At 39.2% G+C, this 23,493-nt stretch overlaps 2 protein-coding genes across 4 annotated transcripts; one reads left to right on the top strand and one right to left on the bottom strand.

The window, feature by feature from the left end:
• Positions 1-220: 220 nt before the first annotated feature.
• Positions 221-10,327, top strand: LOC133554427 (cell division control protein 42 homolog). 2 transcript variants are annotated; one of them, XM_061903184.1, is made up of 6 exons: positions 221-352; positions 7,751-7,887; positions 7,956-8,028; positions 8,106-8,215; positions 8,291-8,488; positions 9,313-10,327. In XM_061903184.1, exons 2-6 carry the CDS (start codon positions 7,783-7,785, stop codon positions 9,400-9,402), a joined length of 576 nt encoding a protein of 191 aa, XP_061759168.1. In that variant the 5' UTR covers positions 221-352; positions 7,751-7,782; the 3' UTR covers positions 9,403-10,327. The 2 variants fall into 2 exon arrangements, with proteins under 2 accessions (XP_061759168.1, XP_061759169.1); XM_061903185.1 differs by lacking the exon at positions 9,313-10,327 and adding an exon at positions 8,636-9,200.
• A 3,372-nt stretch (positions 10,328-13,699) lies between these two features.
• LOC133554424 (F-box only protein 6-like) lies at positions 13,700-22,680 on the bottom strand. Of its 2 annotated transcripts, XM_061903179.1 has the most exons (7): positions 22,536-22,675; positions 21,159-21,257; positions 16,003-16,249; positions 15,821-15,935; positions 15,641-15,736; positions 14,559-14,694; positions 13,700-14,490 (listed from the first exon to the last, which is right to left on the bottom strand). In XM_061903179.1, the coding sequence occupies exons 2-7, from the start codon at positions 21,237-21,239 to the stop codon at positions 14,344-14,346; spliced, it is 822 nt and encodes a 273-aa protein (XP_061759163.1). In that variant the 5' UTR covers positions 21,240-21,257; positions 22,536-22,675; the 3' UTR covers positions 13,700-14,343. The 2 variants fall into 2 exon arrangements, with proteins under 2 accessions (XP_061759163.1, XP_061759164.1); XM_061903180.1 differs by lacking the exon at positions 21,159-21,257 and having other exon boundaries at positions 22,536-22,680.
• Positions 22,681-23,493: the final 813 nt, after the last annotated feature.

Raw genomic sequence — 23,493 nt, 5'->3', positions numbered from 1 at the left:
GGTGACGTATTACTTCCGCCATCCGTAATCGCGTAGATAACCGGAAGTACATCAACCGTTTCTTCAAAGTAAATGGCAGCAAAAAAAAGACAACGAGTTCGTTCATTAAATCACGACGTTAAAGTAAATCACAAAAAAAATAAAACATTCAAAATTTACTAACACATAATTATGTGGTTTGAGTATGTTTTTCTGTTTTGTTTTATATGCATTTTCTACTTTACTCTTGATATCCGGTGATTGTATTTCTTAGTTTAACAGGAAGTACTAGTGGGCACAAGTTGAAGTTACTGTGCCAACGCCCGCTTGCATCAAAGCCAGCCTAAGCTAGTAGACGTTCCGAGGAACATAGGTATGTTATACCAACATTTTAACAATATTTATCCATTGTTCTATTTGTGGTGACAACCAAACAAAAACTCAACATGATTTTGTTCTTATTAGTCATAATACAGCCACCGAAACGTCAAGTCAATGCTAGTTAGCGTTCTGCTGTGGCCGGCATCTTGCTAAGCTAGCAAAGCAAACCGCTTGGATAGCGTTGCCTTACTATTTGTGTACTTTTCTTGCAGTCAAATGTGGTTGAGGTCATTATTAACGTAATTGTGGCTTCTCTTGATCAGCAGACATCAGCAATTTTCTAGATGTTACGGGTGTGACGCACTGTCGAAGGCTAGTAGTGCATGTTCTACTATGCCTCTCTCTGCAAGGCAGTTGGATTCAAAGCAGAGTGTGAATGTTGTCTAGTTGTGTTGGCTGTGCGATGAGGTGGCGACTTGTCCTGGGGGTATATCGCCTTCCGCCCGTGTGCAGCTGGGATAGGCTCCAGCAAACCGCCCGCGACGCCGAGAGGGATATGCGGTAGTAGATGGATGGATGGATACAGCCGGTTAATAATAAACAAAACAACAGGTGCCTTGACTACGAACCAATGTTAATATTTCCAAGATCAACTAGTTATCAGGCTTAACTTAGCCTAACACTGAAGCGGTATTATGACGCTGAATAATGTTGTAAGCACAAGACCGATGGCGCGCAATTTGCAAAATTCCAAATCAAATCAAATGTTTATTGGATTCATCACCATACAGTGTACATCCATGACAGAACTACTGACTAAACTACTACCACAACTTGGTTTACTATTTCCATCCATCCATTTCTTACCGCTTATTCCCTTTGGGGTTACGGGGGGCGCCGGTGCCTATCTCAGCTACAATCAGGCGGAAGGCGGTGTACACCCTGGACAAGTTGCCACCTCAATATAATAATGTAGGGTTACCTGGAACTTGAAATAGGCCACCCGGCCTGAATCCACACTTGGTAGTAGTTTAGTCAGTAGTTTAGTCGTGGATGTACACTGTATAGCAGGGGTCGTGAACCTTTTTGGCTGAGAGAGCCAAAAAGCCAAATATTTCAAAAAGTATTTCCGTAAGAGCCATATAATATTTTTCTTAACACTGAACACAACTAAACGTGTGCATTTTTAGGTAACTCCAACATTTGTAGGGTATAAGAGGTCTCTTATTCTTTGTAATAACATTGTTATTCTGAAGCTAACTGTGGAGGGGGCGTGGCCTGCGGGCCTGCAGCGAACTGGGGTGTGCCAGGATAGGCCTCGAAATCAGCGACAGGTGCGTAGATGGTCCACCTGGGCCTTGATATCTAATCACCTGTCGCTCTGTTATAAGCAGCAGCCAGTAGGAGAGACGGGGTTGGGGCTGGAGCCAGACCGCGAGCGAGAACTAAAGACAAAAATACTATTGCTGGACACCAACTGAGAGACTTATTGAAAAATAAAACAATATTGTAACCCTGAAACAGGCTCTCATGTCGGTACTTGGTGGTCTGAAGAACCCCCAGAGGGGCAAGCCCCACACTAACCAATAATAAATAAATAACTTCTTACCATTACGCAACTTTTTGAACAGGTGCGGTAGAAAACGGGTGGATGGAATAAAAATGCATGAGAATGTTTTATATTTTGAACGTTATTTTTAACACTGTGATTACAAGTGGAATCATTCATTACCTGTCATGTTAAGCAATGTCAGCTCAGATTTATCCGAGAGCCAGATGCAGTCATCAAAAGAGCCACATCTGGCTCGCGAGCCAAAGGTTCCTTACCCCTGCTGTATAGTGATGAATCCAATAAACATTTGATTTGACATTAAATTTGCAAATTGTGCGCCATTGGTATTGTGCTTACAACAATAACTAGCTGATGTGTTAAGTTAGGATTTGTCTAATCTTGTGATGAGCGCGCCTTATACAATGGGTCAGCAGGAGATAACCAACCACAAACCTGAACAAATTACTGACAATTCTGGGATGATACGTACATTTACCGCATTATTGCAAAAATACTTGATGAATGTCTTAGACTTAGACTAACTTAATTGAGCCACAAGGGAAATTGTTCCACACAGTAGCTCAGTTTCAAAGGTTGGAAAGGGTGAGGATGGAAAGGATAACAAAGGTATTAAGTAGACTAAAAATGTACCATTGTAGTAGGGCTGATCGATTTATAGAGTTTGTGAGATATATCAATATTTTTTCAAACAAGATAAAAATTAAGAAAATATATCTATTTAATTTATTTCATTTTAAAATGCCTAAATGCTGCTTATTTGTTGTGTTCTTTGTTTTCCTTTGTTCTCTCTTGATTGTGAATAATTCAAAGTATATACTCTGATTAACTTGTGTGATGACTGTATTATGTTGATAGTATATATTTATGGCCCTGTGATAAGGTGGCGACTTGTCCAGGGTGTACCCTGCCTTCCGCCCATGTGCAGCTTTGATAGGCACCAGCACACCCCCCTGAGAGGGACATGCGTAGAAAATGGATGGATGGACACAGCCAGTTAATAATAAACAAAACAATAGGGGCCTTGACTACGAACCAATGTTAAATTTTCCAAAATCAATTAGTTATCGGGCTTAACCTAGCCTAACACTGAAGCGGTACTATGACGCTGAATAACAAGCTATGTCATGTTAGGATTGTCTAATCTTGTGATGAACGCGCGATATATACAATGGGGTCAGCAGGAGATAACCAATCACAAACCTGAACAAAGTACTGACAATTATGCAATGATACGTACATTTACCGCATTGTTGCGAAAATACTTGAATGACTTAGACAAACTTTTTTGAGCCACAAAGGAAATTGTTCCATACAGTCATCATCAGTGGTCACTCGAATGAGTATGACGATCCTCCTGGTAGGAGTGTATCCCTTTTATGGGGGATGCCTGTGCGTGACTTTGTGCACAGACAGTCACCACACAATCCTTGACAGAATTGGGTCAGGGTCCAGTGGCATGGTGTCCAAGACGACTGGGGACCCTTTTCTGCTGCAGCCTTCTCCGCCATTGCAGCCGTTGTGGTATTCCTTACATCTACTGTCTTCCCCCTGCTCCACCTTTGAGGTCTTCACCATATCCCTGGCTAGGGGGCAGTCAGGTACTAGGCCTTTGCCAAGGGCCACCTGGGGTAACAGTAGTAAAGGGGTTAACCTCCTAGTGCCCCAAGACCCCATAGAGGAGCCTCCACTGCCGGATGCACTTCAACATCATGCCCAGGACACAAGTACACCACACAGTAGCTCAGTTTCAAAGGATGGAAATAATAATGCAGGTATTAAGTAGACTAAAAATGTACCATAGTAGTAGGGCTGGGCGATATATCGAGTTTGTAAGATGTATCGATATATTTTTAAACAAGATATGAATTAAAAAAAATATCGTAATATCAATAAAATGTATTTCACGGTAAAATTACCAAACACCGCTTATTTGTTGTGTTCCTTGTTCTCTCTTGATTGTAAATAATTCAATGTCTATACTCTGATGATTAACTTGTATGATTACTGTATTAACGTGGAGTCCACGTTAATACCCAGACTTAAACAAGTTGAAAAACGTTTTCAAGTTTTACTATTTAGTGGTCAATTATACAGAATATGTACTGCACTGTGCAATCTACTAATAAAAGTTTCAATTAATCAATCAAAACCCCGCTCCCCCTACATGAGCTACTAAACCCCTCTCCTTTCTTTACTGTAATGAGTCAAGATTGGTTGGGGAGAGGCCAATCAGAGGCAAGATAGGGCGGGTCATCGAACCAAGAAGGGAAATCACTAAGTGCCTGCCTGAAAATGTATTTTTGTAGCTGAGTTTGATACATTTTGTATTATTTGCACAGCTATGTTATTTATTTTACAAATAAATATTTTCCCATTTTATTTGTTATGTAATACTGTACTACTTAAACAGTTTCTTTACTGAGCTGTTAATACAAGTGTCACTGATTGTTTACAGTACAGTTGTCATTCACTTCAATTTCACTGAATCTCGCTCAAAAATGAATATCTTTGTATGTGTACTTTCACCAAAAAATATATCGAGATACTGTATATATCGACTTTAAGTAAAAATATATCGAGATTTACTTTTTCATAGCCCAGCCCTACAAGGTAGCAATAGAAAATATAACATATATGTAATATATTATGTTTGTATACCGGGATCTTCAGCTCTCACTGGATCGGTTCGCAGCCGAGTGTGAAGAGACCGGAATGAGAATCAGCACCTCCAAGGCCATGGTTCTCGCCCGGAAAAGGGTGGAGTGCCATCTCCGGGTTGGGGAGGAGACCCTGCCCCAAGTGGAGGAGTTCAAGTACCTAGGAGTCTTGTTCACGAGTGGGGGAAGAGTGGATCGTGAGATCGACAGGCGGATCGGTGCGGTGTCTTCAGTAATGCGGACGTTGTATCGATCCGTTGTGGTGAAGAAGGAGCTGAGCCGGAAGGCAAAGCTCTCAATTTACCGGTCGATCTACGTTCCCATCCTCACCTATGGTCATGAGCTTTGGGCCATGACCGAAAGGATAAGATCACGGGTACAAGCGGCCGAAATGAGTTTCCTCCGCCGGGTGGCGGGGTTCTCCCTTAGAGATAGGGTGAGAAGCTCTGCCATCCGGGAGGAGCTCAACGTAAAGCCGCTGCTCCTCCACATCGAGAGGAGCCAGGTGAAGTGGTTCGGGCATCTGGTCAGGATGCCACCCGAACGCCTCCCTAGGGATGTGTTTAGGGCACGTCCAGCTGGTAGGAGGTCACGGGGAAGACCCAGGACACGTTGGGAAGACTATGTCTCCCGGCTGGCCTGGGAACGCCTCGGGATCCCCCGGGAAGAGCTAGACGAAGTGGCTGGAGATAGAGAAGTCTGGGCTTCCCTGCTTAGGCTGCTGCCCCCGCGACCCGACCTCGGATAAGCGGAAGATGATGGATGGATGGATGTATACCATATGCAATACATAACACAGCACAATTACCATGTACTATATTACAGTATATGTTACAGCTGCAGCAAACAATACAAATAAGAGCAGCATTAAATAGAGAGTAGATCCAGCAGCAAATATACATTATTAACAAAGAGAGGTAGCTAACATAGAAGCCGTCAGGTAATAGACACAATGACAATACATTGTTACTTTATTTTAATGGTGTAGTTGGCCATTTGTTTTATTCTTTCAGTTGCAAGCAGGTTGCTGTTTTGAAATTGTTTGTTCCGATTTTCTTGGCAAATGAAAATTACTTATAATATTTAAAGCAGCCAGTTGTGTCATACTAGTGTGAAACGTTAAGTGTGTCACATTATTACAATGAAACACATTTAAATGACATGGACTTTATTGTACATCGGGCAAAAAAAAAACTAAAACAAAAAATAGGAGTCGACTGCAATAATTAAGTGACAAATGGAAGAAGATGAATTTCACTTTTATTCATAGGAAGAAACTGAAAATATCATGAATGTGTAGAATAAAATAAAACACTTAAAAATGTTAAAAAGTAATTTGTATGGACACAAAGTGCTTTTCTATCGTTCATCATTGTTAACATATTTCTTCAACAACAATCTACAACCTACTTAGTGGCCTAGTGGTTAGAGTGTCCGCCCTGAGATCGGTAGGTTGTGAGTCATACAAGACTATAAAAAAAATGGGACCCATTACCTCCCTGCTTGACACTCAGCAACAAGGGTTGGAATTGAGGGTTAAATCAACAAAAATTATTCTCGGGCACATCCCCGCTGCTGCCCACTACTCCCCACACCTCCCAGGGGAATAACGAGGGGGATGGGTGGGCTGGGTTTGGTGGTAGCAGAGGTGTATATTGTAGAGGCCCGGAGGAGTTAGTGCTGCAAGGGGTTCTGGGTATTTGTTCTGTTGTTTGTTCTTGCAGTGCGGATGTTCTCCCGAAATGTGTTTGCCATTGTTGTTTGGTGTGGGTTCACAGTGTGGCGCATATTTGTAACGGTGTTAAAGTTCTTTATACGGCCACCCTCAGTGTGACCTGTATGGCTGTTGATCAAGTATGCTTTGCATTCACTAATGTGTGTAAAAGCTGCATACATTGCATCGATTTGCCCATCTTTGTTTACATTCAAGAGTTCTAACTTTCCGTAAGCATTTCTTCCTACAGGGTGTATGTAGTGTTGCATGTTTTGCTCTTCCTTGTCCTCCAGGGATAATACTTGTAAAAACAAGGTTTATTTGCCGCCTTGGAGGCGAAAATTACTGATGTAGAAATGGGTTTGCACTGCGGCGGAAGTGGAGGTTGGCCGCTGGCGAGAATTCTACATTGCGTAGAGCAGTGGTTCTCCAATAGGGGTACTTGAAGGTATGCCAAGGGGTACGTGAGATTTTAAAAAAATATTCTAAAAATAGCAACAATTCAAAAATCCTTTATAAATACATTTATTGAATAATACTTCAACAAAATATGAATGTAAGTTCATAAACTGTGAAAAGAATTGCAACAATGCAATATTCAGTTTTGACAGCTAGATTTTTTGTGGACATGTTCCATAAATATTGATGTTAAAGATTTCTTTTTTTGTGCAGAAATGTTTAGAATTAAGTTGGTGAATCCAGATGGATCTGTATTACAATCCCCAAAGAGGGCACTTTAAGTTGATGATTACTTCTATGTGTAGAAATCTTTATTTATAATTGAATCACTTGTTTATTTTTTTTTAACAAGTTTTTAGTTATTTTTATATCTTTTTTCCAAGTAGTTCAAGAAAGACCACTACAAATGAGCAATATTTTGCACTGTTATAAAATGTAATAAATCAGAAACTGATGACATAGTGCTGTATTTTACTTCTTTATCTCTTTTTTTCAACCAAAAATGCTTTGCTCTGATTAGGGGGTACTTGAATTAAAAAAATGTTCACAGGGGGTACATCACTGAAAAAAGGTTAAGAACCACTGGCGTAGAGGACGCCTTCATTCGCTTGTCGATGTCAGATTTGCGAGACATCACTGGAATGTGCCATCAACATGCATTATCAAGATACAATGATAGTAATAAAATCTTTATCGTTGGCCGAATTTATATTGTGTATCAATTCTATATCACACAACCCTAATCAAAAGGATTTGCCAGATTGTGGTTAATCCTTTCCTTTTATTTCTGAACCTGCTCCTGATCAGGTCAGAGCCGGTGCATGGGTTATCTTTGCGATGAATCTCGCTCAGATGTTATCCAGATTTGTAGCAGCGCATGTCTGGAATTAATCCTAAAACATATCCTGGAAAAGCAAAAATCCCACATTGTAGCACAGGCCCATTGTATGGTGAGGAGGATTTCACATATTTATAATGTTGGCTATAGCCTTTTGTTTATGTTACATAATTATTTTGTAAACAAATCTACCGTTTTTCATTTTTTAGCACTGCTACCAGCCCTATCACACGGAAGCAAGATGCAGACCATCAAATGTGTTGTGGTGGGAGATGGAGCAGTGGGAAAAACCTGTCTACTGATTTCATACACCACCAACAAATTCCCATCTGAATATGTACCAACTGTAAGTATTGCAGCGTGCGATGACGTAAAAGGAGAAACACACTCTGCCATGTGTTTTTTTTCTCTCAGGTGTTTGACAACTATGCAGTAACTGTTATGATTGGTGGAGAACCATACACCCTTGGCTTATTTGATACAGCAGGTACGTTTTCTTCCCTCCCATATTTCAATCTAGCATTCAATGTAAATGGGTTTACTGCACCGTTTGTCTCCTCACAGGTCAGGAAGATTATGACCGGTTACGACCACTAAGCTATCCACAGACGGATGTCTTCTTAGTCTGCTTCTCAGTTGTTTCGCCATCATCATTTGAAAATGTCAAAGAAAAGGTAAGTGGATTGCACACCTACCAAACAATTGTGTCTGTTACATGAAAGTTAATCCAGCTATTTGTCCTCCTGTAGTGGGTTCCTGAAATCACTCACCACTGTCCCAAGACCCCGTTCCTTTTGGTAGGCACTCAGATCGACCTGCGTGACGACCCCTCCACTGTGGAGAAGCTAGCCAAGAACAAACAGAAGCCAATCACCCCGGAGACAGCAGAGAAGCTGGCCCGGGACCTTAAGGCAGTCAAATACGTGGAGTGCTCCGCCCTCACGCAGGTAAGACTTAACAACGCTTAGAACGCTCTTAGGCAAAGCATGCCATTTCCTAACAAGGGTGCAAAAGCTTTTGCTAACAACTGCCTTCATAACTCAAATTTAATCGTGTTTGCCTGTCTTTCCTCCTTGTTTTCCTTCTTTCTTTAGCGGGGACTGAAGAACGTATTTGATGAGGCTATCCTAGCCGCTTTAGAGCCCCCTGAAACTCAAAGAAAGAGAAAGTGCTGTCTATTCTGATGTCTCTTGACTCTTGCTTTGCCTCTCAATTGTCTGCTGCTTACTCATTGTAAAGAAATGTCTGTTAACAAGCTAACTACAGTACTCTTTAAAGTTACGAAAGGAAATATTCATGGACATTTCGTACTCCTGTTCATGTGCACTTTGGTTTCAACTCGGCCTAATCACAATGATCACACAGGCTGCCTGATACGACATGAGTGCCAAACTTAAGTTCTACTGTCCTGCTCGCATTCGCATGTCTGCCACAGGGCATGATGTTGTTTTTGTTTACCAATGTTTTTCTGTTAATATCTCAGTAGTTCCCTATGAAGCATTTACCCTACAGTTTGTCAATCAGACAGTGAGAACAAGTTCTTTTTCTACGTCAATTTTGTTTTGCAATCCCTGGCCTTTTCTTTGAAAACTTGATAAGGGGGGATTAATCGGGGAAGTCTTGTATTATGTTATTTGAATAAAGGAAAATCTGGATTTCCTCGTCGTCTCTCCACTCCTCTTCCTTTTTGCTGTTAGAAAGAAGGCCAGCAGATGTTGCATTGTCTTTGTGTCATAGCTTTATTTTGAATGTGAATGCTTTGTTTCCACAGAAAGGATTAAAGAATGTGTTTGATGAGGCAATACTGGCTGCCCTGGAGCCCCCTGAACCTAAGAAAAGGCGTAAATGTGTTCTGCTCTAAGTTTGGTCTCAGCCTTCTCAGCACCACTTGCTAGGTTAGCAGTACTCTTAAAGTTTGCTTCACAACCACAATTCACTCACAAGTCAAAATATCATGAAATATTTGCCGTCTGCCTGAATTAGCCTAAATACATATTTAGAGTTTTGAAGATGTTTAACAATTGATGCTGTTTTGTGATGAGTTCATACTTAAGATTTGGCTTTGCATGATGCGACTTTTTGATGCATACCACAGTTTAGCTCCAAGACCTTTCGTCTGCAGTATGGCTCCTTCATTGAATGGAATTCTAATGGTTAGACAATGAGTTGAGGATTTATCTGAATCTATTAATATATATACATTAAAGCACACACAACCTATATCAGCCTAAGGAGTGAACTGAAGTCAATTTGCCAGACTTAACAGTCCTTGCGGACTTTTTGACAGTTAATATTAACTTGTAGTGTGAACACTCCTCACAAAGTTATTAGATCTTATTAAAGGTATATATGTCTTGAATTGTTTTAACACAAATTACAATATTTCACTTGTAGGTGCAGTATTTCAGTGCATACTGAGGCCAGTGTAACACTTTTTAAAGATTTAAGTACCCGCTGGCCCACACGGCATCGTTACATCAGATAGCGACGCAGTGTGACGCTCAAAAATTTCATATCCTGTGAACATTTCTTAAATGCCAGAAAGTGTTGTCTCTATATTCATTCCTAGATGTGGGCTTGATTAATCTGTACATATAGTGAGAAATTACTCATAACTTATTGACTAAGTGTGCAATTCTGAAGCAGAATGTTGAAAGTTCAGATGATGCTGAGAGAAAATAAAGAATTGATTCTGATTTCTTTTTGTTCAATTTGACATCAAGCTGTACTGTATTTTCCTTGTGATAAAACATCACAATAAACCAGTATTATGACTAGACCTCAAATGCAATGTGTTTTCTTCCTTAAAAGTTCAATGTTTACTGCAGCACATTCCTATAATACATTCATTACCATATACTGTAGAGTAGAATGATAAACCCTTGCAAACCTGAAAAAAACTGATTTGGGAAAGAGTTGGTAATTTATGACTTTGCGTGATAACATTTTTAATTAAGTACAAAGTACGTAATTGCTGGTAGCAAAATAACCATTGCACATTCTATAGGTTTCCCTTCAGTGGGTAAACACAGAACTCATTTAAAGCCACAATGGCCAAATACAATCAAGCCAACATCTCACTGTAACAAAAGAGTGATTACATACCCTTTAATGACTTCAAAGGTCTCTAAAAATGTATTGAAGTTAAGTATTTGCATCGTTCCACACAGTTAATGCTGTTTTATTGTTTTCAATTACATTACTGTAGTATAGTGCTAAGCCTAAACTAAAGCTCTGTAACACATTGAAATCTTCTTTCTGAGAGAGCAAAATGAAGCACACCATGTTGAAACAATCAGTGTAAGTAACACAATTTGACACAAGGAAAGTGGTAAAAGTACCATAATTGGAGGTTGCAAAATTTACTATAAATGTGTAATGCAAGGACTTTGATATTTTGTGCAACATATCATATATACTAGACACGTACATAACCATAACTCAGTCTACATCACAGTTATGGCTGCTTGTGACAGTCAAAACATATGTACATACATGTACATATGTATTGTGTATATACCTTGTGGTTATTGATTCTTTATAAACACATTTGCATATGCATTTGATTATATATTGCTTGCTTGGATATCACAAGTCAAGGTGAAAAACAGATATTTAAATATGTACCGGTATTTCTGATAACCCAAAAAAAAGTTTGGAATATTTTGTTACATGATCAGATAAAGTATAGTATACATGCAATTGCATGTAGTACATTCTTTTCTCAAAATTGATTTTTATATATACAGTGGGGCAAAAAAGTATTTAGTCAGCCACTGATTGTGCAAGTTCTCCCACTTAAAATGATGACAGAGGTCTGTAATTTTCATCATAGGTACACTTCAACTGTGAGAGAATGTGGAAAAAAAATCCAGGAATTTACATTGTAGGAATTTTAAAGAATCTGTAAATTATGGTGGAAATTAACTATTTGGCCCTTTTCATTCTTTCCTTAACACGGATCAATCGTCCTGTCCCCTTTCCAGAAAAACAGCCCCAAAGCATGATGTTTCCACCCCCATGCTTCACAGTAGGTATTGTGTTCTTGAAATGCAACTCAGTATTCTACTTCCTCCGAACACGGCGAGTTGAGTTTATACCAAAAAGTTCTATTTTGGTTTCATCTGACCACATGACATTCTCCCAATCCTCTGCTGTATCATTCATGTATCCATTTTGGATATATATATATATATATATATATATATATATATATATATACATACATACATATACGTACTGTATATATGCATACATATACATAAATATATATACATACATATACACATATATACACACATATATATAAACATATATATACACACATATATATATACACACACATATATACACATCTATACATATATACATACATATATATATATATACATACATATATATATATATATATATATACACACATTATTATATATATATACACACATATATATATACATACATACATATTATATATACACATATATGTAGGTGTGGGAAAAAAAAAATCACAAGACTACTTCATCTCTACAGAACTGTTTCATGAGGGGTTCCCTCAATCATCTCCTGATGATTTTTTTTCCCCCACACCTACATATTGCGCTCTACCACGGTATCGAGCACTATTCTCCGGATAATCCAATCAAGACATATATATATATATATATATATATATATATATATATATATATATATATATATATATATATATATATACACACACACACACACATACATATATATATACACATACATACATATATACATACATACATACATACATACATATATATATATGTATATGTGGCGGGGCTCTCCCTTAGAGATAGGGTGAGAAGCTCTGCCATCCGGGAGGAACTCAAAGTAAAGCCGCTGCTCCTCCACATCGAAAGGAGCCAGATGAGGTGGTTCGGGCATCTGGTCAGGATGCCACCCGAACGCCTCCCTAGGGATGTGTTTAGGGCACGTCCAGCTGGTAGGAGGCCACGGGGAAGACCCAGGAGACGTTGGGAAGACTATGTCTCCCGGCTGGCCTGGGAACGCCTCGGGATCCCCCGGGAAGAGCTAGACGAAGTGGCTGGAGATAGGGAAGTCTGGGCTTCCCTGCTTAGGCTGCTGCCCCCGCGACCCGACCTCGGATAAGCGGAAGATGATGGATGGATAGATATATATATATATATATACATACATACATATACATATATATATACACATGTACATACATATATATGGATGGACCGCTCGCCTGTGTTTCGGCTGGGGACATCTCTGCGCTGCTGATCCGCCTCCGCTTGGGATGGGTTTCCTGTTGGCTCCACTATGGACGGGACTCTTGCTACTGTGTTGGATCCACTTTGGATTGGACTTTCACGGTTGTGTTGGATCCTGAACTTTCACAACATCATGTTAGACCCGCTCGACATCCATTGCTTTCCGTCCTCTGGGCGGTCCTCTCCAAGGTTTACTCCAAGTCATCATTGTCACTGTCACAGACGTCCCACTGGGGGGAGTTTTCCTTGCCCTTATGTGGGCTCTACCGAGGATGTTGTTGTGGTTTGTGCAGCCCTTTGAGACACTGGTGATTTAGGGCTATATAAATAAAGATTGATTGATTGATTGATATATCCATCCATTTCCTACCGCTTATTCCCTTTGGCGTCATGGGGGGCGCTGGTGCCTATCTCAGCTACAATCGGGCGGAAGTCGGAGTACACCCTGGACAAGTCGCCACCTTATACATATATAAATATGTGTATGTGTATATATATATATATATATATATATATGTATATATATATATATACACATACATATATACACACACATACGGGGGTACTAGGATGACAGGGGATGCAAAACAATAACAGTGCAATACTTTTTCATAACATCACTATTGCCTAGTTTCTCTTGTTATATTCTTATTTTACTGTTATTTTTTTATTCCCATTGTTGCTTTTTTTATTTATTCTTATTGTAAGATTTTTATGTTTTGTTTCCATTTATACCCCCATTATTTAGTTTTTTATTAAATTTTCTTGAGGAAACTCTCCTGAAGAAATCAATAAAGTACTATCTATACAGGATGATTCCAAAAGAATATGCCAAAATCATCACATATTTATTTAGTTCTTAATTATTGTAATAGACTGAATCAAGGGTCATTTGACACAGGAATTATTCAAGTTTTAATGGGGTAAAATTTCACTGTTGTGGTCACGTAATCCTTTCGGCGCAGTTCAATTGTAGGAAGACAACGTGTTTATTTACCCTCAAAATGGCAAATAACAGTAGCACTCAACACAGTGGTTCGCAACATCCTGGGGCGCGTTTGGGAGGAATTCTCAAATCGTATTGATGTTGTCCGTGCTGCTGGTGGCGGCCGCCATATTGAGCACTTGTACAGCATGAAATAAATACTCGGCCTTTTTGAATCACCCTGTATAATTTGATATATCTCTATAGATATATACATAGACAAACGTGTATATATATTATAGACTGCCAACAAAACAGCATAAAATGTTGACCAAACAACCACTATTAAGTGTTATGTCGACCCCAAAAAAATGTTTCAAATGTAGACAAAAATGGCCCCTTTAAATGACTGATGAGGTCACTTGATGACAGACAAAATAACGGCTGATTTCCTGGTAATGTATGTTGTCAAATGGATGTAATGTTTCCAAACATGATCGTTCCAAGAAGACAATGATAATAGATTTTTGATTTTGTGATGTGTGATGGAAATAGTGCAATACTTCGTTAGGCAAAGGCAGGAACCAGGACATAGTGGACTCCCGTTTAGCTACGTGTCCACTGCAGGGCATATCTCAACGCAACTGTCTGTAAGGCGAATTCCATACCAGCCAGCCCAAAACTGCGTGTCCTTTCCTCCATGGATAAAGCGGATGTACCGAACTCCTGGACCATAGTCTTGAAAGACGTGTGTTATCTGGAAAAAATATCAAATCATTTGTAAATGATCAAACTGTCATTGAGTGGGACTCTTTTTGCTCATACCTGATTCCATTTAGGATCGCTCCATTGCTCAAAATAAATCTCCTCAGGGGAAAAAGTCTGAATTGTCTTCTTTTTTTTATTCAGTAGCTCCACGTGAATCTTGAATACACAGCCACAGTCCCAGCGTGGCGCATACCTAACAACACAAGAATGTGTAGGATGCTTATTTAAGCTATGTGGTACCAAATGAAAGGCACTTTAATTTGAAACCCAAACAGCCATAATATTGAAGTTATTAAATGTGGATTGTGTAAATTTACCAATTTAGGAACTAGAAATGAACAATCAATAACCCACTTTTCCACCAAATTAACTTTTCAGGAAGCTTTAATACCCTGGGATCTAACCTGCACCCACTGCATTTCTACTAAAATAATCAAGGTTGAAAAAAGTATTCCAGATCTTAAAAAAGTTAATCCTGCTACCAGGATTTTTTTTCTCAGAAGCCTAAGAACTTTGAAGCGGTGGTCTCTGCTGAAGAGAGCTGATGTTGGAACACACTTGTACTGTTTCTACTCGTCTGCGTTTTTTGTTCGAGTGTACAGCTGCAAACTCGACAACCACAAAAATCAGCTGAAATTAAACATATGTCTTTTGTAAGACATTAAATAAAGAAACTGATCCATCCATCCATTTTCTACCGCTTGTCCCGTTCAGGGTTGCGGGGGGTGCTGGAGCATATCTCAGCTGCATTCGGGTGGAAGGCGGGGTACACCCTGGACAAGTTGCCACCTCATCACAGGACCAACACAGATAGACAGACAACATTTACGTTCACATTCACACACTATAGCCAATTTAGTGTTGCCAATCAGCCTATCCCCAGGTGCATGTCTTTGGAGGTGGGAGGAAGCCGGAGTACCCGGAGGGAACCCACGCAGTCACTGGGAGAACATGCAAACCAGAAAGATTCCAAGACCGGGATTGAACTCAGGACCTTCGTATTGTGAGGCACGTGCATTAACCGATATTTTCGGCAAATGTTAAGCTCTCAAGTACAGCCATCCTTGTTCTTTTACTCAAAAACACTTGAGGCGGCAGCAGCAGTTAATGATTGCATCTTTTATGTGTATTCTTCTCACCAATCTGATATTTTGATGTCTGGCTGGAAGTGATCCATAAATGATGCATTATAACCTTCCGTCTCCAAATCAATCAGCTGGGACTTCCTGCACATGCTGAAGACATTACAAAATGTTTTGTAAAGTAGCATGTTATTGACAAAAGATATACTTTCACAACCACAAGTGCAAAGTACTTACCCATAAGATGTCACAAAGTTTTTCTCGACTGTTTCATTGGGATGCGGAACAAGGACATCCTCTACTTTCCAACAGTTGCCACTGTTCTCCAATATCTGCCAACCACTCATTTTATCTAAAAAGAGAGAGGTTCAAACTGTGATCAAATTGTCAAACACTGCAGAAAAACCCTCTTCCCTTACTTTCTGCTCTTGGGTTTCTGAGAAGATTCCGCCTTTTTCTACACAAGAAGTAAAATAGCCTCCAGTCTTTGGGTACTTTGGAACCGTCACGGAGGTGAAGGCCTTCTCTCCTGCATCGGACTCTCCATAGAGACTGGCTGTCAGCAATGTCCTTCCATTGACGACACACTAACCGACAACTTTGGACCACTTGGCCAGGGGGGAGATTAATGAAGATCTCCTCCAGGACTTCTAGGGGGATAGGGAACTGACAAAAACACAACAGTGACAAGATAACCCTAAATGCAATCAAACATACACAAATCTTAAAACCTTCAACAACTTCACTCTGTTGTTTAAAACTAGGGCTGTCAGAAATAAAGAGTTCAGTTGTGATTAATCACAAAAAATGGTCACATTAACCTTTTTCATATATCTTAATCATCATTAATCACATATATCTGCAGATTAGTCACGCCATTTATTTTGACCGCACATGCATCTTTACCTTAAAAGGACTAGTTGTAAGATAAATGATCAGGTCATTGCAAATTGCAAAGATGAGTGTGAAGACTGACTGGTGCACTAGCTGGCAAACTAAGCCCCAGCAATTTTTTAATGGCCTACGACACATTAAAAACACTATTACCAAGAAAAACATGAAAAGTGTAATAAAAGGAGCAAATAAGTGTAAAGTAACCAGTAAAAGTTTAAAAGTTGAAGCTAAAAACGAGGGATGCATGTTTTTTTTCAAGCCAATACCAGTTGACTTATTCATATTTATTGTTGGCAACACTAAAAGCGTGAATATTGTCTATTTATCTGTGTTGGTCCTGTGATGAGGTGACGAATTGTCCAGGGTGTACCCCGCCTACTGCTTGAATGTAGCTGAGATAGGCACCAGCACCCCCTGCAACCCTGAAAGGGACATGCAGTATAAAATGGATGGATGTTTATAAATGTAGACATAATAGAATGGAATGACTAGTTTTTGCCCACGTTTATTTTTACTGGCTTTATTTTTGCATCTCTAAAGGTTAAAGTACCAATGATTGTCACACACACACTAGGTGTGGTGATATTTGTCCTCTGCATTTGACCCATCCCCTTGATCACCCCCTGGGAAGTGAGGTGCCGCGCCCGGGAATCATTTATGGTGATTTAACCCCCAATTCCAACCCCTGATGCTGAGTGCCAAGCAGAGAGGTAATGGGTTCCATTTTTTTAATAGTCTTTGGTATGACTCGGCTGGGGTTTGAACTCACAACCTACTGATCTCAGGGCGGACACTCTAACCACTAGGCCACACTGTAGGCTTTCAAAACACTGTAGCAATCGTTGGCTTGCCAGGTGGCTGATAAGTTTGGATGTGTTTAAGGTTTTATCCCCATCTTTGCATGTTTGGTGCAAATGGGCCGCCCAATGTCTTCCTCTGAAACAATGAGAAAGCTTCACACAAGTGAATTACAGAGACCTGAGGGGACATTTACAACACGAGAAAAGGAGAGCTTGATTAGCTCCCTTTAACTCACCTACAGCACAGCACGGGTCATCTCGCCTCAGAGGAGCTTCTTTTACGTTTCCGGATTCATCAGTACGTTGTCATGATTCCTCATATCAATTATTACCTGTCCAATATCATGCAACCGTAACACCAAGCTGACATGCAGGCTGTTTTGTATTCTTTATAAATGAAAGAATATTGCAGTGATTCTCAAACTGTGGTAAACGTACCACTTGTGTTACACAAGCTCTAAGGTGGTACGCCAAATAATCACTTGATTAAATTAGTGCCATCCATCCATCCATTTTCTACCGCTTATTCCCTTTTGGGGTCGCGGGGGGCGCTGGCGCCTATCTCAGCTACAATCGGGCGGAAGGCGGGGTACACCCTGGACAAGTCGCCACCTCATCGCAGGGCCAACACAGGTAGACAGACAACATTCACACTCACATTCACACACTAGGGCCAATTTAGTGTTGCCAATCAACCTATCCCCAGGTGCATGTCTTTGGAAGTGGGAGGAAGCCGGAGTACCCGGAGGGAACCCACGCATTCACGGGGAGGACATGCAAACTCCACACAGAAAGATCCCGAGCCTGGATTTGAACCCAGGACTTTGTATTGTGAGGCAGACGCACTAACCCCTCTGCCACCGTGAAGCCGATTAAATTTGTGTTTTTTTTGTGTGTTTTTTACAACATTCAAACTGTGTGTAATATTACAGTGGCCAAAATATAAAATGTACTTGTTATATAAAACCTCTGCATTGTTTTTAATGACTACATATGTCTACTATCCTACTGTATTTTAATGTTGGTCAATGTGGTGGTACTTGGAGAGCCAAGTTTTTACTCAGGTGGTACTTGGTTAAAAAAGTTTGGGAAGCACTGATCTATTGTTTTGGTTTGAAAATTAAATAGATCAAAATGCGCCTCTACTCTTTATTGTTTTCAGTGTGCAAGCGGCAGAATTTATTGTAAAAAGTGCTGCTGCAGACAAAACAAGGTTTAAGCAAATAAATTAGGTGCATTCAATAAAAAAAACAAGTAAAAAATGCTCCTCTATGACATTCTGACAATAAAATTGCCTTTGTGTCCAGATACAAAGACCTTAACATAATTTAAATCATGCAAGCAAATAACAACCTGTGATTATCATGACTCCAAATTAAAAAGTGTGACTAATCTGATTTTTTTTAAATGTAATCAAATTACAGCGCTACTTAACACTAACTGAAAAAAATTGTCATTTTGAAGCTTTTAAATGCTATACCTTTTAAGAACCAGTAGTGCATTCACTAATCAAATCTCAATCAATCAATCAATCAATTCCTTTATCTAACCAGGTAAAGACACATTGAGATTTAAATATTTTTCAAGAGTGACCTGACAAAGAGGGTGGGTGGCACAAACAAAGTCACAAAGATAATTACAACAAGAAAATACAACAGAACAACAGCAATCATATTACAACAGGTCAAAAATAATTTAAAACGATTAAGTAAGAATTCAATTTAAGAGCAAGTACATTTCCCAAGAGAACTGGTTTCTCGATCTTTTGAAATGTATTTAAACTTCCCCGAAGTGATCAATTCTGGTAACCTCACATCTTTCTAGATGTCATTCTGTGACCAGGGAGCAGCATAACTGAATGCTTTTTTTTCCAAGTTCTGTGTTGGCTCTAGGAACCAACATGTGGAGGACATCCTGTGAGCGTAGGCTGTAATGACTGGAGTCTCTACACGCAAAGGAATACAGATAGGTGGGGACAAGTCCAAGAAGACATTTTTATATATAAATTGTCCATTGAGAAAGTCTTCGGGCAGTTAAAGATGGACAGTTTACCTTTGCATACAAAGTACAGTGGTGGACAAGATAATAAAACATAAGGCATAGTGAGATACAGTGTCAAAATTTTTCAAATAAATGCTGGGTGCATTCATAAAAAGCAAGTCTCCATAATAAAGTAAAGGAATAAAAGGTGGATGAGATCAAATGTTTCCTAACTTTTAGGGAAAAACAAGACGTATTTCTAGAAAAGAAACCCAATTTATTTTCAAGCTTAAACACACACTTTTCTATGTGTACTTTAAAAAACAATCTGTCATTAATAATAATTCCTAAATACTTATATTCTGTGACCAACTCGAACTCGACCCCATGAGTAGTCAAGATTTTAGGGATGTTCAATGGCAGCCGTTTGCCATTTGAGAATAACATACCTTAGATTTGTCTGCATTTAGCACTAGCCTAAGTTGGATCAGCTGGGACTGAACAACATCAAAAGCAGACAGCAAAGAGTTCAAGGGTTTGCGCTGCAGAGGGGGATTAATAATAGATGACCACATCATGAATTTACTATGAATTGATTAACGTGGACCCCGTTAAGTTGAAAAACTTATTCGGGTGTTACCATTTAGTGGTCAATTGTACGGAATATGTACTGAACTGTGCAATCTACTAATAAAAGTTTCAATCAATCAATCTGCATAGAAATGGAACGCAGGATCTGATGTTCTATCGCAGAGATTGTTCACGTAAATAGAGAATAAAAGCGGTCTTAATATTGAACCCTGTGGTATGCCCTTTAAACACAGGGAGGAGAGATGAAGAAGACCCAGCACACTGGACAGATTGTGTTCTATCAGAAAGGTAATTAGACAACCAGTTAACAACATGCCCAAACATGCCAATCCTGTGCCATCTATCTGCTAAAATCGTATGGTTGACCGTGTCAAACGCTTTTGACAGGTCAAATATATATCGTACAACATCTAGAAAAAGAAACAATCACGTTTCATGGCAAAACATAGCATCTTCCTCACCTCAAATACGTAATTATTAGGGGTGTGGGGGAAAAATCGATTCGAATACGAATCGCGATTCTCACGTTGTGCGATTCACAATCAATTCTCATTTTTTTTTTAAAAATTGATTTTTTTTTAATCAATCCAACAAAACAATACACAGCAATACCATAACAATGCAATCCAATTCCAAAACCAAACCTGACCCAGCAACACTCAGAACTGCAATAAACAGAGCAATTGAGAGGAGACACAAACACGACACAGAACAAACCAAAAGTAGTGAAACAAAAATTATTATTATCAACAACAGTATCAATATTAGCTATAATTTCAGCATAGCAGTGATTAAAAATCCCTCATTGACATTATCACTAGACATTTATAAAAAAAAAAAAAAAAAGAACAATAGTGTCACAGTGGCTCACACTTGCATCGCATCTCAAAGCTTGACAACACACTGTGTCCAATGTTTTCACAAAGATAAAATAAGTCATAATTTTGGTTCGTTTAATAGTTAAAACAAATATACATTATTGCAATCAGTTGATAAAACATTGTCCTTTACAATTATAAAAGCTTTTCAAAAAAAATCTACTACTCTGCTTGCATGTCAGCAGACTGGGGTAGATCCAGCTGAAATCCTATGTATTGAATGAATACAGAATCGTTTTGAATCAGAAAAATATCGTTTTTGAATCGAGAATTGCGTTGAGTCGAAAAAAAAAATCGATATTTAATCGAATCGCGGCCCCAAGAATCGATATTGAATCGAATCGTGGGACACCCAAAGATTCGCAGCCCTAGTAATTATATTAGGAATTGTTATTTTTGTGTGATGTTTATATATAAACCCCCAACAATTACCTTAAGCGAGCTGGACATGACAGGACCTGAAGACAAACTTGGTTTCGAGGCGGCCATATCGGAGCTCTGAGTCGCACCCATGATATGCCCTTTTCATTCCTTGTACAGAAGAAACAAGTAAGACTACAATGGCGTACTTTCAAGCAAAATAAGTCAAGTATGTCCGTTTTATTCTTCATAGGGCAGAAACAATAAAGAGTACAGTGGCGCCTTCACATGCAAAGCGAGTCTAGTCAGTAGAAGTCTAGTTAGTAGCTAGAAGTCTAGTTAGTAGGTAAAAGTCTAGTTAGTAGGTAGAAGTCTAGTTAGTAGGTAGAAGTCTAGTTCATAGCTAGAAGTCTAGTTCGTAGATAGAAGTCTAGTTAGTAGGTAGAAGTCTAGTTTGTGGCTAGAAATCTAGTTAGTAGGTAGAAGTCTAGTTCGTAGGTAGAAGTCTAGTAAGTAGTTAGAAATCTAGTTCGTAGGTAGAAGTCTAGTTAGTAGGTAGAAGTCTAGTTCGTAGGTAGAAGTCTAGTTCGTAGGTAGAAGTCTAGTTAGTAGCTAGAAGTCTAGTTCGTGGCTAGAAATCTAGTTAGTAGGTAGAAGTCTAGTCAGTAGCTAGAAGTCTAGTTAGTAGGTAAAAGTCTAGTTTGTAGGTAGATGTCTAGTTAGTAGGTAGAAGTCTAGTCAGTAGCCAGAAGTCTAGTTAGTATGTAGAAGTCTAGTTCGTAGGTAGAAGTCTAGTTAGTAGCTAGAAGTCTAGTTTGTAGGTAAAAGTCTAGTTTGTAGGTAGACGTCTAGTTAGTAGGTAGAAGTCGAGGTCGTAGCTAGAAGTCTAGTTAGTAGGTAAAAGTCTAGTTTGTAGGTAGAAGTCTAGTTAGTAGGTAGAAGTCGAGGTCGTAGCTAGAAGTCTAGTTCGTAGGTAGAGGTCTAGTTAGTAGCTAGAAGTCTAATTAGTAGCTAGAAGTCTAGTTAGTAGGTAGAAGTCTAGTTAGTAGCTAGAAGTCTAGTTAGTAGCTAGAAGTCTAGTTAGTAGGTAGAAGTCTAATTAGTAGCTAGAAGTCTAGTTAGTAGGTAGAAGTCTAGTTAGTAGCTAGAAGTCTAGTTAGTAGCTAGAAGTCTAGTTAGTAGGTAGACGTCTAGTTAGTAGCTAGAAGTCTAGTTAGTAGGTAGAAGCCTAGTTAGTAGGTAGAAGTCTAGTTAGTAGGTAGAAGAGCGTCCAGAAAATTGACATCTCACTCGATGCGGAAGTTCAGCTCGAAGTAAGCTAGTCATGACTTGTGGGTAATGTAGCTACACTATGCTAATACGTGACGTTCTACATTCGGTAAATAACCAAACTACTTTAAAAAAACAACTTTGGGTAAATAATCGTCGCGTAGTAAAAAGGAAACTGACTTGTTTTTCTTCCCAGAAGACGTTCATTTCATTCCTGTTGCTGTCATTCATTGTACTTTGGCTTTCAGTACCCGAGCAGCGCGGAACGGAGCTGGGCTAATCTGCTGTGCAGCTAACTCCGCCCGTCCGGTGCACTCTGTGGAAAATTTGCAAACCTAAATATTTTTTTCCCTTTACGTCATTGGGTGGGCGTTTCCTCTGGTAATCCGTATTAGAACCCACGCGCGCCTAATGTTTGTAATGCAGAAAAGCTGTCAACAAAATATCTGTCGTTTCATCCTGAACAATATTCATGACACATTTGTGCTTTGTTTTAAACTTGTGCTATTTGGGTTTACGCTGTATGAAAAAAACAAAAAAACTTTCCAACATCATTATTCTATTGGCTAAGTTTTATATTCATAAATGTGTTTTTTGTGCCTTTAAAAAAGAATTAGGACTGTACTTTAACATGCTTTGTACCTCCAACAACCAAAAAGCTGTGAAAACTATGATGCTGTGTTCCAAATTTGGATAATTTACGGAAATTGTGTGAGCCTATAGCATTATATGTTGTTACATATATTTTGCATTGTATTGTAATTACTTTATTGAATTAACACCCCCCTGGCGCTGTTTTGGATTATTATTTATTGATTGTATGTAAATGTTGCATATTATAAATAAATGTTAATAACAAATTAAAAAAGCTAAAAAAAAAAATAGGCTGTCAACAAAATATTTGGTTTATTTGATGTTAAAATTAGATAAACAATTATTAAATTGGGGCGGTTTAGCTCGGTTGGTAGAGTGGCCGTGCCAGCAACTTGAGGGTTGCAGGTTCGATTCCCGCTTCCACCATCATAGTCACTGCCGTTGTGTCCTTGGGCAAGACACTTTACCCACCTGCTCCCAGTGCCACCCACACTGGTTTAAATGTAACTTAGATATTGGGTTTCATTATGTAAAGCGCTTTGAG

The sequence above is a fragment of the Nerophis ophidion genome, linkage group LG06 (genome assembly GCF_033978795.1).
Source record: "Nerophis ophidion isolate RoL-2023_Sa linkage group LG06, RoL_Noph_v1.0, whole genome shotgun sequence".
Lineage (NCBI taxonomy): Eukaryota > Metazoa > Chordata > Actinopteri > Syngnathiformes > Syngnathidae > Nerophis > Nerophis ophidion.
Note: the sequence above shows the minus strand (reverse complement) of the source record. Positions and strands in the feature narration are given on the sequence as shown.